Source organism: Salvelinus namaycush, unplaced genomic scaffold, assembly GCF_016432855.1.
Source record: "Salvelinus namaycush isolate Seneca unplaced genomic scaffold, SaNama_1.0 Scaffold1144, whole genome shotgun sequence".
In the NCBI taxonomy this organism is placed as follows: Eukaryota; Metazoa; Chordata; class Actinopteri; order Salmoniformes; family Salmonidae; genus Salvelinus; species Salvelinus namaycush.
Window position 1 is genome coordinate 4660 of NW_024057836.1, and position 16678 is coordinate 21337.

General features: G+C 42.8%; 1 protein-coding gene across 1 annotated transcript; it reads left to right on the plus strand.

The window, feature by feature from the left end:
* Positions 1-5813: 5813 nt before the first annotated feature.
* iyd (iodotyrosine deiodinase) lies at positions 5814-15360 on the plus strand. Its single transcript, XM_038982370.1, is given in 5 exon segments — positions 5814-5834; positions 5837-6008; positions 7472-7631; positions 8976-9132; positions 14776-15360. Coding segments are annotated over 5 exon segments (693 nt in total). The 3' UTR covers positions 14959-15360.
* Positions 15361-16678: the final 1318 nt, after the last annotated feature.

Genomic DNA, 16678 nt, shown 5'->3' on the forward strand with positions numbered 1-16678 from the left:
GCCCGCAATTACACAGAACAATGTCGTGTATCAATCCCCACTCTCCTCTCAATCCTCAGTCTGACTCACTCTACAGTCTATGTCTATATATTACTCAACCTTTGAACCCAAAGCGAGAAAATGACTGCCAACACAAGAGAAAGAAAGAAAGAGAGAGAGAGAGAGAACATTATTTTCCTTCCTAATTGCTGTGTGCATGGGGGAATATATCATTAACCACAGAACAGATCATTAACCATAGAACAGATCATTAACCATGGAACAGATCATTAACCACAGAACAGATCATTAACCACAGAACAGATCATTAACCACAGAACAGATCAATAACCACAGAGAACCACATAACAGGTCATTAACCACATAACAGATCATTAACCACATAACAGATCATTAACCACAGAACAGATCATTAACCATAGAACAGATCATTAACCATAGAACAGATTATTAACCACAGAACAGATCATTAACCATAGAACAGATCATTAACCATAGAACAGATCATTAACCACAGAACAGATCATTAACCACAGAACAGATCATTAACCACATAACAGATCATTAACCAAAGAACAGATCATTAACCACAGAACAGATCATTAACCACAGAGAACCACAGAACAGATCATTAACCACAGAACAGATCATTAAACACAGAACAGATCATTAACCACAGAACAGATCATTAACCACAGAACAGATCATTAACCATAGAACAGATCATTAACCACAGAACAGATCATTAACCACAGAACAGATCATTAACCACAGAACAGATCATTAACCATAGAACAGATCATTAACCACAGAACAGATCATTAACCATAGAACAGATCATTAACCACAGAACAGATTATTAACCACAGAACAGATCAATAACCATAGAACAGATCATTAATCACAGAACAGATCATTAACCACAGAACAGATCAATAACCACAGAACAGATCATTAACCACAGAACAGATCATTAACCACAGAACAGATCATTAACCACAGAACAGATCATTAACCATAGAACAGATCATTAACCACAGAACAGATCATTAACCACAGAACAGATCATTAACCACAGAACAGATCATTAACTACAGAACAGATCATTAACCATAGAACAGATCATTAACCATAGAACAGATCATTAACCACAGAACAGATCATTAACCACAGAACAGATCATTAACCACAGAACAGATCATTAACCACAGAACAGATCATTAACCACAGAACAGATCATTAACCACAGAACAGATCATTAACCACAGAACAGATCAATAACCACAGAACAGATCATTAACCACAGAACAGATCATTAACCACAGAACAGATCATTAACCATAGAACAGATCATTAACCACAGAACAGATCATTAACCACAGAACAGATCATTAACCATAGAACAGATCATTAACCACAGAACAGATCATTAACCACAGAACAGATCATTAACCACAGAACAGATCATTAACCATAGAACAGATCATTAACCACAGAACAGATCATTAACCACAGAACAGATCATTAACCACAGAACAGATCATTAACCATAGAACAGATCATGAACCACAGAACAGATCATGAACCACAGAACAGATCATCAACCCCAGAACAGATCATTAACCATAGAACAGATCATTAACCATAGAACAGATCATTAACCATAGAACAGATCATTAACCACAGAACAGATCATTAACCACAGAGAACCACAGAACAGATCATTAACCACAGAACAGATCATTAACCACAGAACAGATCATTAACCACAGAACAGATCATTAACTACAGAACAGATCATTAACCATAGAACAGATCATTAACCACAGAACAGATCATTAACCACAGAACAGATCATTAACCACAGAACAGATCATTAACCACAGAACAGATCATTAACCACAGAACAGATCATTAACCACAGAACAGATCATTAACCACAGAACAGATCAATAACCACAGAACAGATCATTAACCACAGAACAGATCATTAACCACAGAACAGATCATTAACCATAGAACAGATCATTAACCACAGAACAGATCATTAACCACAGAACAGATCATTAACCATAGAACAGATCATTAACCACAGAACAGATCATTAACCACAGAACAGATCATTAACCACAGAACAGATCATTAACCATAGAACAGATCATTAACCACAGAACAGATCATTAACCACAGAACAGATCATTAACCACAGAACAGATCATTAACCATAGAACAGATCATGAACCACAGAACAGATCATGAACCACAGAACAGATCATCAACCCCAGAACAGATCATTAACCATAGAACAGATCATTAACCATAGAACAGATCATTAACCATAGAACAGATCATTAACCACAGAACAGATCATTAACCACAGAGAACCACAGAACAGATCATTAACCACAGAACAGATCATTAACCACAGAACAGATCATTAACCACAGAACAGATCATTAACCATAGAACAGATCATTAACCACAGAACAGATCATTAACCACAGAACAGATCATTAACCACAGAACAGATCATTAACTACAGAACAGATCATTAACCATAGAACAGATCATTAACCATAGAACAGATCATTAACCACAGAACAGATCATTAACCACAGAACAGATCATTAACCACAGAACAGATCATTAACCACAGAACAGATCATTAACCACAGAACAGATCATTAACCACAGAACAGATCATTAACCACAGAACAGATCAATAACCACAGAACAGATCATTAACCACAGAACAGATCATTAACCACAGAACAGATCATTAACCATAGAACAGATCATTAACCACAGAACAGATCATTAACCACAGAACAGATCATTAACCATAGAACAGATCATTAACCACAGAACAGATCATTAACCACAGAACAGATCATTAACCACAGAACAGATCATTAACCATAGAACAGATCATTAACCACAGAACAGATCATTAACCACAGAACAGATCATTAACCACAGAACAGATCATTAACCATAGAACAGATCATGAACCACAGAACAGATCATGAACCACAGAACAGATCATCAACCCCAGAACAGATCATTAACCATAGAACAGATCATTAACCATAGAACAGATCATTAACCATAGAACAGATCATTAACCACAGAACAGATCATTAACCACAGAGAACCACAGAACAGATCATTAACCACAGAACAGATCATTAACCACAGAACAGATCATTAACCACAGAACAGATCATTAACTACAGAACAGATCATTAACCATAGAACAGATCATTAACCATAGAACAGATCATTAACCACAGAACAGATCATTAACCACAGAACAGATCATTAACCACAGAACAGATCATTAACCACAGAACAGATCATTAACCACAGAACAGATCATTAACCACAGAACAGATCATTAACCACAGAACAGATCAATAACCACAGAACAGATCATTAACCACAGAACAGATCATTAACCACAGAACAGATCATTAACCATAGAACAGATCATTAACCACAGAACAGATCATTAACCACAGAACAGATCATTAACCATAGAACAGATCATTAACCACAGAACAGATCATTAACCACAGAACAGATCATTAACCACAGAACAGATCATTAACCATAGAACAGATCATTAACCACAGAACAGATCATTAACCACAGAACAGATCATTAACCACAGAACAGATCATTAACCATAGAACAGATCATGAACCACAGAACAGATCATGAACCACAGAACAGATCATCAACCCCAGAACAGATCATTAACCATAGAACAGATCATTAACCATAGAACAGATCATTAACCATAGAACAGATCATTAACCACAGAACAGATCATTAACCACAGAGAACCACAGAACAGATCATTAACCACAGAACAGATCATTAACCACAGAACAGATCATTAACCACAGAGAACCACAGAACAGATCATTAACCACAGAACAGATCATTAACCACAGAACAGATCATTAACTACAGAACAGATCATTAAGCATGGGGAACCACAGAACATAAATATTAACCATAGAACATATCATTAACCATAGAACAGATCATTAACCACAGAACAGATCATTAACCACAGAACAGATCATTGACTACAGAAATGATCACTAACCACAGAAATGATCATTAACCACAGAACAGATCATTAACCACAGAACAGATCATTAACCACAGAACAGATCATTAACCATAGAACAGATCATTAACCATAGAACAGATCATTAACCATAGAACAGATCATTAACCATAGAACAGATCATTAACTACAGAACAGATCATTAACCACAGAACAAATCATTAACCATAGAACAGATCATTAACCATAGAACAGATCATTAACCATAGAACAGATCATTAACCACAGAACAGATCATTAACCACAGAACAGATCATTAACCACAGAACAGATCATTAACCATAGAACAGATCATTAACCACAGAACAGATCATTAACCACAGAACAGATCATTAACCACAGAACAGATCATTAACCACAGAACAGATCAATAACCATAGGGAACCACAGAACAGATCATTAACCACAGAACAGATCATTAACCACAGAACAGATCATTAACCACAGAACAGATCATTAACCACAGAACAGATCATTAACCATAGAACAGATCATTAACTACAGAACAGATCATTAACCACAGAACAGATCATTAACCATAGAACAGATCATTAACCATAGAACAGATCATTAACCATAGAACAGATCATTAACCACAGAACAGATCATTAACCACAGAACAGATCATTAACCACAGAACAGATCATTAACCATAGAACAGATCATTAACCACAGAACAGATCATTAACCACAGAACAGATCATTAACCACAGAACAGATCATTAACCACAGAACAGATCAATAACCATAGGGAACCACAGAACAGATCATTAACCACAGAACAGATCATTAACCACAGAACAGATCATTAACCACAGAACAGATCATTAACCATAGAACAGATCATTAACCATAGAACAGATCATTAACCACAGAACAGATCATTAACCATAGAACAGATCATTAACCACAGAACAGATCATTAACCATAGAACAGATCATTAACCACAGAACAGATCATTAACCACAGAGAACCACAGAACAGATCATTAACCACAGAACAGATCATTAACCACAGAACAGATCATTAACCACAGAGAACCACAGAACAGATCATTAACCACAGAACAGATCATTAACCACAGAACAGATCATTAACTACAGAACAGATCATTAAGCATGGGGAACCACAGAACATAAATATTAACCATAGAACATATCATTAACCATAGAACAGATCATTAACCACAGAACAGATCATTAACCACAGAACAGATCATTAACCACAGAACAGATCATTAACCACAGAACAGATCATTAACCATAGAACAGATCATTAACCACAGAACAGATCAATAACCATAGGGAACCACAGAACAGATCATTAACCACAGAACAGATCATTAACCACAGAACAGATCATTAACCACAGAACAGATCAATAACCATAGGGAACCACAGAACAGATCATTAACCACAGAACAGATCATTAACCACAGAACAGATCAGTGCAACTCAAGGTAGTATGAATGAACCCATTCGGTCAAGTAGCAATACAATGGTTACACAAACCAACAAATAAGTGCATGATTTGCACATCTGACTATACGTTAAAATTGCAGATTGCTCCTTTAAACCGCGTTCAAACCGCCTACAATAAAAAAAGCTTTGTTTTCTGTAGATTCATAATTCAGATGATTGGTCTTCCCCCCTGTCTGTCTGGTTTTAGAGGATGGTGATTGGGTGGAGAGTGGTGGGGAGGAGGAGCTGGCCCACGTGCCCTACCCCGCTTCTCGGTACCCCGTAGAGGTCATGGTTCAGAGGTCACAGGACTTCTACAGCCTGATGAACCAGAGGAGGTCTGTCCGCTTCCTCAGCCCCGAGCCCGTTCCACGACAGGTCATCGACAACGTAATCCGCACTGCAGGTAACACATGCATAAAGCACACAGACACACAGACAGACAGACACACACAGACAGACAGACAGACACACAGACAGACAGACACACACAGACAGACACACAGACAGACACAGACAGACAGACAGACACACAGACAGACAGACACAGACAGACAGACACACAGACAGACAGACACACAGACAGACAGACACAGACAGACACACACACACAGACACACACAGACAGACACAGACAGACAGACAGACACACAGACACACAGACAGACAGACACACAGACAGACAGACACACAGACAGACAGACACACAGACACACACAGACAGACACACACACACACAGACAGACAGACACACAGACAGAAAGACACACAGACACACACACACAGACACACACACAGACAGACAGACACACAGACAGACAGACACACAGACACACACACAGACAGACAGACACACAGACAGACAGACACACAGACACACACACAGACAGACAGAAACACAGACAGACAGACACACAGACACACACACACACAGACAGACAGACAGACAGACACACAGACAGACAGACACACAGACACACACAGACAGACACACACACAGACAGACAGACACACAGACAGAAAGACACACAGACACACACACACAGACACACACACAGACAGACAGACACACAGACAGACAGACACACAGACACACACACAGACAGACAGACACACAGACAGACAGACACACAGACACACACACACACAGACAGACAGACAGACACACAGACAGACAGACACACAGACAGACAGACACACAGACACACACACACAGACACACACACAGACAGACAGACAGACAGACACACAGACACACACACAGACACACAGACACACACACAGACAGACACACAGACAGACAGACACACACACAGACACACAGACACACACACAGACAGACACACAGACAGACAGACACACACACAGACAGACACACAGACAGACAGACACACAGACACACACACAGACAGACAGAAACACAGACAGACAGACACACAGACACACACACACACAGACAGACAGACAGACACACAGACAGACAGACACACAGACACACACAGACAGACACACACACAGACAGACAGACACACAGACAGAAAGACACACAGACACACACACACAGACACACACACACAGACACACACACAGACAGACAGACAGACAGACACACAGACACACACACAGACACACAGACACACACACAGACAGACACACAGACAGACAGACACACACACAGACACACAGACACACACACAGACAGACACACAGACAGACAGACACACACACAGACAGACACACAGACAGACAGACACACACACAGACAGACAGACACACACACAGACACACAGACACACACAGACAGACACACACAGACACACACACAGACAGACAGACACAACACATGAATGTGTTGTCTGTGTTGTCCAGGCACAGCCCCCAGTGGAGCCCACACAGAACCCTGGACGTTTGTGGTGGTGTCAGACCCAGAGGTGAAGCACCAGATCAGGCTAGTGGTGGAGGAGGAGGAGGAAGTCAACTACCGTCAGAGGATGGGGGACAAGTGGGTCAGTGACCTGCAGAGACTCAGGTCAGAAAAAACGCACAGTGCACACACCGTGTAAATATACACCATGTAGATATACACCATGTAGACATACACCATGTAGATATACACCATGTAGATATACACCATGTAGATATACACCATGTAGATATACACCATGTAAATATACACCATGTAGATATATACCATGTAAATATACACCATGTAGATATACACCATGTAAATATACACCATGTAGATATACACCATGTAGATATACACCGTGTAAATACACACCGTGTAAATACACACCATGTAGATATACACCATGTAGATATACACCATGTACATATACACCGTGTAAATACACACCATGTAAATATACACCATGGTGGTATACACCGTGTAGATATACACCATGTAAATATACACCATGGTGATATACACCATGTAAATATACACCATGGTGATATACACCATGTAAATATACACCATGGTGATATACACCATGTAGATATACACGATGTAGATATACACTATGTAGATATACACCATGTAGATATACACCATGGTGATATACACCATGTAAATATACACCATGTAGATATATACCATGTAAATACACACCATGTAGATATATACCATGTAAATACACACCATGTAAATATACACCATGTAGATATATACCATGTAAATATACACCATGTAGATATACACCATGTAGACATACACCATGTAGACATACACCATATAGATATATACCATGTAAATACACACCATGTAAATATACACCTTGTAAATATACACCATGTAGACATACACCATGTAAATATACACCTTGTAAATATACACCATGTAGATATACACCTTGTAAATATACACCATGTAGACATACACACACACAGACATACAACATGCACGCTAGTCAGATAATTTTTCTCCATCCTTCTCCCTCCCCCTCTCTCCCACTCACGCCCTCACCCTCTCTCTCGTCTCTCTTTCCCTCTCCTCTCTCTCTCTCTCCTCCCTCCCTCACCCTCTCTCTCTGTCTTTCTTTCCTCCCTCTCTCACCCTCTCACCCTCTCTCCTCACTCTCTCACCCTCTCACTCTCTCTCTCCCCCTCTCTCACCCTCTCTCTCCATCTCCCCCTCTTTCTTTCCTCATCTCTCCCCCCTCTCTCTCCCTCTGCTCCCTCTCTCCCCCTCTCTCCCTTGCTCTCTCCTCCCTGTCTCTCCCCCCTCTCTCTCCTCCCTCCCTCCCTGTCTCCTCCCTCTCTCCTCCCCTCTCCCCCTCTCTCTCTCCTCTCTCACCCTCTCTCCTCTCTCTTTCCCCCTTCTCTCCCCCTTCTCTCCCCCCCCTCTCCCCCATCTCTCCTCCCTCTATCCCAGGACTAACTGGGTGAAGCAGTATCTTGATGTGGCTCCCTACCTCGTGTTGATATTTAAACAGACGTACGGCATCGTAGCTGGAGGACAGAAGAGGACTCATTACTACAATGAGATCAGTGTGTCCATCTCCTGTGGCCTGCTATTGGCCGCGCTGCAGGTCAGATCATTCACACACGGTCATTTACATTTGAGTCATTTAGCAGACGCTCTTATCCAGAGGAACTTATAGCTAGTGCATTCATTTTATAATCGCTAGGTGAGACAACCACACGCACACTCATTCAGATCATTCACCAAGTCACAACCCCCGTGGACCTCTGGGGCGTATTCAGGGACGTGGACCTCTGGTGCGTAATCAGGGACGTGGACCTCTGGAGCGTACTCAGGGACGTGGACCTCTGGGGCGTACTCAGGGACGTGGACCTCTGGGGCGTACTCAGGGACGTGGACCTCTAGGGCGTACTCAGGGACGTGGACCTCTAGGGCGTATTCAGGGACGTGGACCTCTGGGGCGTATTCAGGGACGTGGACCTCTGGAGCGTACTCAGGGACGTGGACCTCTGGGGCGTACTGATATGATTCTCTATTCTATCTGAAGATGGCGCCGACAGACACTGGAGCTCTGCCTCTACCTCCTAAGCAACTTTGCAATATTTTTTTTGTTTTGTGTTATTTCTTATATTATTAGTCTGGAATGTTTTTTGTGTTATAAAATACAGCCGGAAAGAACTTTGGGATATCAGAGAGTGGTAACTCATCAGCATTCTGACCAGAAATACAACTTTCCCGAATGAGATCCTTTGTTCGTACCCCCAAGGCAACTGAACTTATTCCAGAGGCTGCTCCAAGACGCCGCCGGCGGAGAAGAGGTATTCAGAGTGGACTTCTAGTCCGACTCAGGAGGCGTGCACACCATCCATCGCTTCCGACTATATTACTCGCTAATGTTCAGTCCCTGGACAATAAAGTAGATGAGCTCAGGGCAAGGATCTCATTCCAAAGAGACATCAGGGACTGTAACATACTCTGTTTCACGGAATCATGTCTCTCTCCGGAAATACTGTCCCGATCCATACAGCCAGCTGGGTTCTCAGTACATCGCGCAGACAGGAATAAAGAACTCTCCGGGAAGAAGAAAGGTAGAGGTGTATGTTTCATGATTAACTACTCATGGTGTGATTGTGATAACATACAGGAACTCAAGTTCTTTTGTTCACCTGACCTAGAATACCTCACAAACATATTACCTCCAAAGAGAATTCTCTTCGGTTATAGTCACAACCGTGTATATTCCCCCTCAAGCCGATACCACGACGGCCTTCAAGGAACTACACTGGACTTTGTGCTAACAGGAAACCACATATCCTGAGGCCGTATTTATTGTAGCTGGGGATTTTAAACAAAAACATTTCGGGAGGAAAACACTACCGAAGTTCTATCAACACATTGCCTGTTGTACTCGTGCTTCAAAAACTCTCGACCATTGTCACTATCCCTTTCGGGATGGCTACAAGGACCTCCCCCGCCCTCCCTTCGGCAAATCAGATCACACCTCCCTTCTGCTCTTCCCTTCCTAAAGGCAGAAACTCAAACAGGAAGTACCCATGCTAAGGTCTATTCATTACTGGTCTGACAAATCGGAATCCATGCTTCAAGATTGTTTAGATCACGCGGACTGTGATATGTTCCCGGGTTGCCTCTGAGAATAACATTGACGTATACACTGACACGGTGAATGAGTTCATCAAGAAGTGTATAGGGGATGTTGTTCCCACTATGACTATTAAAACCTACCCAAACCAAAAACCGTGAAAGCGCGAACCACGGCAAGGTCACTGGGAATATGGTTGAACACAAACAGTCCAGTTATGTCCTCCGTAAGTCAATCAAACAGGTAAAACATCAGTACAGAGACAAAGTGGAGTTGCAATTCAACTGCTCAGACATGAGACATATGTGGCAGGGACTCCAGACAATCACAAATTACAAAGGGAAAACCAGCCACGTCGCGGACACTGACGACTTGCTCCCAGACAAGCTAAACACCTTCTTCACCTGCTTTGAGGATAACACAGTGCTACCGACGTGGCCCTCTACCAAGGACTGTGGGCTCTCCTTCTCCGTGTTCGACGTGAGTAAAACATTTTAACGTGTTAATCCTCGCAAGGCTGCCGGCTCAGACGGCATCCCTAGCCGCGTCCTCAGAGCATGCGCAGACCAGCTGGCTGGAGTGTTTACGGACATATTCAATCTCTCCCTGTCCCAGTCTGCTGTCCCCACTTGCTTCAAGATGTCCACCGTTGTTCCTGTACCCAAGAAAGCAAAGGTAAATGACTATAGCCCTGTAGCGCTCACTTCTGTCATCATGAAGTGCTTTGAGAGACTAGTCAAGGATCATATCACCTTCACCTTACCTGCCACCCTAGACCCACTTCAATTTGCATACCGCCCCAATAGATTCACAGACGATGCAATCACCATCACACTGCACACTGCCTTATCCCATCTGGAGGAATACCTATGTAAGAATGCTGTTCATTGCCTTTAACACCGTAGTACCCTCCAAGCTCATCATTAAGCTTGGGGCCCTGGGTCTGAACTCTGCCCTGTGCATCTGGGTCCTGGACTTCCTGATGGGCCGCCCCCAGGTGGTGAAGGTAGGAAACAACACCTCCACTAGGCTGATCCTCAACACAGGGGGCCCCACAAGGGTGCATGCTCAGCCCTCTCCTGTTCACCCATGACTGCGTGGCCATGAACGCCTCCAACTCAATCATCAAGTTTGCAGATGACACAACAGTAGTGGGCCTGATTACCAACAACGACGAGACGGCCTACAGGGAGGAGGTGAGGGCCATGGCGGAGTGGGGCCAGGAAAATAACCCTTTCCCTCAACGTCAACAAAACGAAGGAGCTGATCGTGGAGACAGCAGAGGGAGTATGCCCCCATCCACATCAACTGGGCCGCAGTGGAGAAGGTGAAAAGACTCAAGTTCCTCGGCGTACACATCACAGACAATCTGAAATGACCCACCCACACAGACAGTGTGGTGAAGAAGGCGCAACAGAGCCTCTTCAACACCAGGAGGCTGAAGAAATACAGCTAATACCCTCAGAAACTTCTACAGATGCACCATTGAGAGCATCCTGTCGGGCTGTATCACCGCCTGGTACAGCAACTGCACCACCTGCAACCACAGGGCTCTCCAGAGGGTGGTGCGGTCTGCACAACGCATCACCGGGGGCAAACTACCTGCCCTCCAGGACACCTACACCACCCGATGTCACAGGAAGGACAAAAAGATCATCAAGGACAACAACTACCTGAGCCACTGCCTGTTCACCCCGCTATCATCCAGAAGGCGAGGTCAGTACAGGTGCATCAAAACTGGGACAGAGAGACTGAAAAACAGATTCTATCTCAAGGCCATCAGACTGTTAAATAGCCATCCCTAGCGTGTCTCCCCCCAGTACCTTGCCCTGAACTCAGTCACTGTCAATAGCCGGCTACCACCCGGTTACTCAACCTTGCACCTTAGAGGCTGCTGCCCTATATACATACTGTCGACATGGAATCACTGGTCACTTTAATAATAGACCACTGGTCACTTTAATAATGTATACACACTGTTTTACTCATTTCATATGTACTGTATATAATGTATTCTAGTCAAGTCCAGTCTATTCAACTATTGCTGTACATCTACTATTCTATTCTATGTATTCTGTAGATATATTCCATCCACATCCCGTCTATAATGTCAATACATCCCATCACATATACAGAGCCTTCGGAAAGTATTCAGGCACCTTGACTGTTTTTTCTTCTACATTTTGTTACGTTACAAATAAAAATATAAATAAATAAAAATGGATTCAATTGTTTCCCCCCCCCCTCATCAATCTATACACAATACCCCATAATGACTAAGCAAAAACAGGTTTTTAAAAATGTTTTGCTAATTTATACAAAATATTTTTGAAATATCAAATTTACATAAGTATAGACCCTTTACTCAGTACTTTGTTGAAGCACCTTTGGCATCTATTACAGCCTCGAGTTGGCTATGAAGCTACAAGCTTGGCAGACCTGTATTTGGGGAGTTTCTCCCATTCTTCTATGCAGATCCTCTCAAGCTCTGTCAGGTTGGATGGGGAGTGTTGCTGCACAGCTATTTTCAGGTTTCTCCAGGGATGTTAGACCGGGTTCAAGTCCGGGCTCTGGCTAGGCCACTCAAGGACATTCAGAGACTTGTCCCGAAGCCACTCCTGCGTTGTCTTGGCTATGTGCTTCGGGTTGTTGTCCTGTTGGAAGTTGAACCTTCATCCCAGTCTGAGGTTCTGAGCGCTCTGGAGCAGGTTTTTATCAAGGATCTCTCTGTACTTTGCTCTGTTAATCTTTGCCTCGATCCTGACTAGTCTCCCAGTTCCTGCCACTGAAAAACATCCCCACAACATGATGCTGCCACCACCATGCTTCACCGTAGGGATGGTGCCAGGTTTCCTCCAGATGTGACACTTGGCATTCAGGCCAAAGAGTTTGATCTTGGTTTCATCAGACCAGAGAATCTTGTTTCTCATGGTTAGAGTCCGTTAGGTGCCTTTTGGCAAACTCCAAGCGGGCTGTCATGTGCCTTTTACTGAAGAGGGGCTTCTGTCTGGCCACTCTACCATAAAGGCCTGATTGGTGGAGTGCTGCATAGATGGTTGTCTTTCTGGAAGGTTCTCCCATCTCCACAGAGGAACTTAGAGCTTTGTCAGTGGGACCATCGATTGCTCAGTTTGGCTGGACGGCAAACTCTAGGAAGAGTCATGGTGGTTCCAAACTTCTTCCATTTAAGAATGATGGAGGCCACTGTGTTCTTAGGGACCTTCAATGCTCGACACAATCCTGTCTCGGAGCTCTACGGACAATTCCTTCAACCTCATGGCTTGGTTTTTGCTCTGACATGCACTGTCAACTGTGGGACCTTATATAGACAGGTGTGTGTCTTTCCAAAACATGTCCAATCAATTGAATTTAACACAGGTGGACTCCAATCAAGTTGTAGAAACATCTCAAGGATGATCAATGGAAACAGAATGTACCTGAGCTCAATTTCAAGTCTCATAGTAAAGGGTCTGAATACTTATGTAAATAAGGTATTTCTGTTTTGTATTTTTAATACATTTTCAAACATTTCTAAAAACCTGCTTTCGCTTTGTCATTATGGGGTATTGTGTGTAGATTGCTGAGGATTTTTATTTATTTAATACATTTTAGAATAAGGCTGTAACGTAACAAAATGTGGAAAAAGTTAAGGGGTCTGAATACTTTCCAAAGGCAATATATATATATATATATATATATATATATATATATATATATTTTTTTTTATATACTATGGACTACGACAGTCAATGCCACTCAGATATTACTCGTCCTAATATTTATATATTTCTTAATTCCATTATTTTAGATTTGTGTGTAATGTTGTGAATTGTTAGATATCACTGCACTGTTGGAGCTAGGAACACAAGCATTTAGCTACACCCACAATAACATCTAAATATTTGATTTGAAATAAAATGTCAAACAAAGACAGAAGGATGTTACATTACAGAACGTTGACGTAGAAATATATTGCGTAGAACAGAAATGATTGTCTGTCAGATAGAACGGGGAATGGTGTCAGCTCTAGCCAACCATAAGAGCATTTCAAAACCCTTAATAAACCTCTGGATATTCTGTTTGATATTCTGACCAAACCCTTGTCTCTCTGTGTTTGACTGACATGCAGTCTGTCCAATCCCCTGTCAGAATGCAGGTCTGGTGACGGTGACGACGACGCCCCTCAACTGCGGCCCCCAGCTCAGGCTGCTCCTCGGTCGGCCAGCCAATGAGAAGCTGCTGATGCTTCTTCCTGTCGGTTACCCCGCCCCCGACGCCACCGTGCCCGACCTCACCCGCAAGCCACTTGACGACATCGTGGTGCACCTGTGACATCATCACTAAGGGCCCGGTCGAGTGACATCCTAGATGTAAGGGTACCTTCTGTCCTCGTCTCCTCCCAGTCATCTGCAATGATTTGTAAAGTAGCAACAGTCATCAAAATGTTTACTATTCTAATAAAATGCAACAATTGGACAATAAATGAAGATACTCCAAACTTTTTGAATTTTTATAATCCATCAGATATCAACTGAATTATAGCACACATAAAACGTTTTACTGGCACGGACAAATAATATTCAGGGATTTTGTTGGAAATTCAGGTATTCAATTTATTGTTAAATTTCACTTTTTTCTTCTTCTTAGAATGCATGTTCTAATGGTATCAGGTATTTGTTTGAAACTTTTTTGTGTTAAAATAAAGAAAATGGTATTACCTCATTTGCATAAACACATGGGGTGTGTTTGCATATATTAATAAATTAACATAAAGGGGTGGAACAAGGCTGCAGCCACCCAACCAGTGCTCTGTCTAGGCCTACTTGCACTCACCTGTGCTGTGTAGACTGCCTCAGTAATTACTGTTGTCACGTTCTAATTCAACATGCATGTCAATAGCAGAGGTGCATTCAGTTCGCATTAAAATTTGCTACGTTGCGGAACGATACATTTCTCCAAAACGTTCTTGTATGTTCTTTGAACGGACTTTGAGGTACATTTGGTGGGTGTGGCGAGGTGTGGCTTGAAGCAATGAGTGACGTATTTAAAGAACAGTGGCCATGCTGACAGCGTTCCAACAAAAAATCCCTTCCCCGTTTTTCAACTGGTTTTTCAGTACAGCACCTTTTCGGTTCAATTGAACGTTCTAGAACATACAAATGTACTGAACGCAGCCCTGGATACCGTCAGATTAAAAATGAACGGGTTTAGATTACACCTCTACAGTGGCCTCCACTAATATTGGCACCCTTGGTAAATATGAGCAAAACGGGCTGTGAATTTTTTTTTATTTGCTGTTTATCCTCTTTGGTCTTTCATTCAAAAATGTTCACAAAAAATTTGCCCATTGGGGGAACTCCACAATATTTTTGAGCTCATATTCTATAAGAGGTTCAGGAACTCAGTAGAATATTTGACGTGAAGGTACTCTGTTCTGGTGAGCTCCTCCCAAATCAAGCACTGTTCACGACTATACATTTGTTTTGATCACGTTACACATATATTTTGGGATTCCTCAAAGCCATTTGCCTGTGTGGAGTGGAGAAGAAACATCTCATTTCTCGCAATAGCATTTCCGTCTACTTTCCTTCTCCTCGCCGCCTCTCCTCAATTACCATTTCATCCAGTCGAGGAGAGGACGGAGGAGAGGAGGCGAGGAAAGGAGGGAGGAGAGGGGGCGAGGAGAGGATGGAGGAGAGGATGTGAGGAGAGAACAGAGGAGAGGAGGGAGGAGAGGACAGAGGAGAGGATGGAGGAGAGGACGGAGGAGAGGAGGGAGGAGAGGGGGCGAGGAGAGGATGGAGGAGAGGATGCGAGGAGAGAACAGAGGAGAGGAGGGAGGAGAGGAGTCGAGGAGAGAACGGAGGAGAGAACGGATGAGAGGACGGAGGAGAGGACAGAATAGAGGAGGGAGGAGAGGAGAGGAGAAGGAGGAAGAGAGGACAGAGGAGATGAGGGAGGAGAGGACGAGGAGGAGAGGACGGAGGAAAGGAGAGGACGGAGGAGAGGACAGAGGAGGGAGGGAGGAGAGGAGAGGATGGAGGAGAGGAAG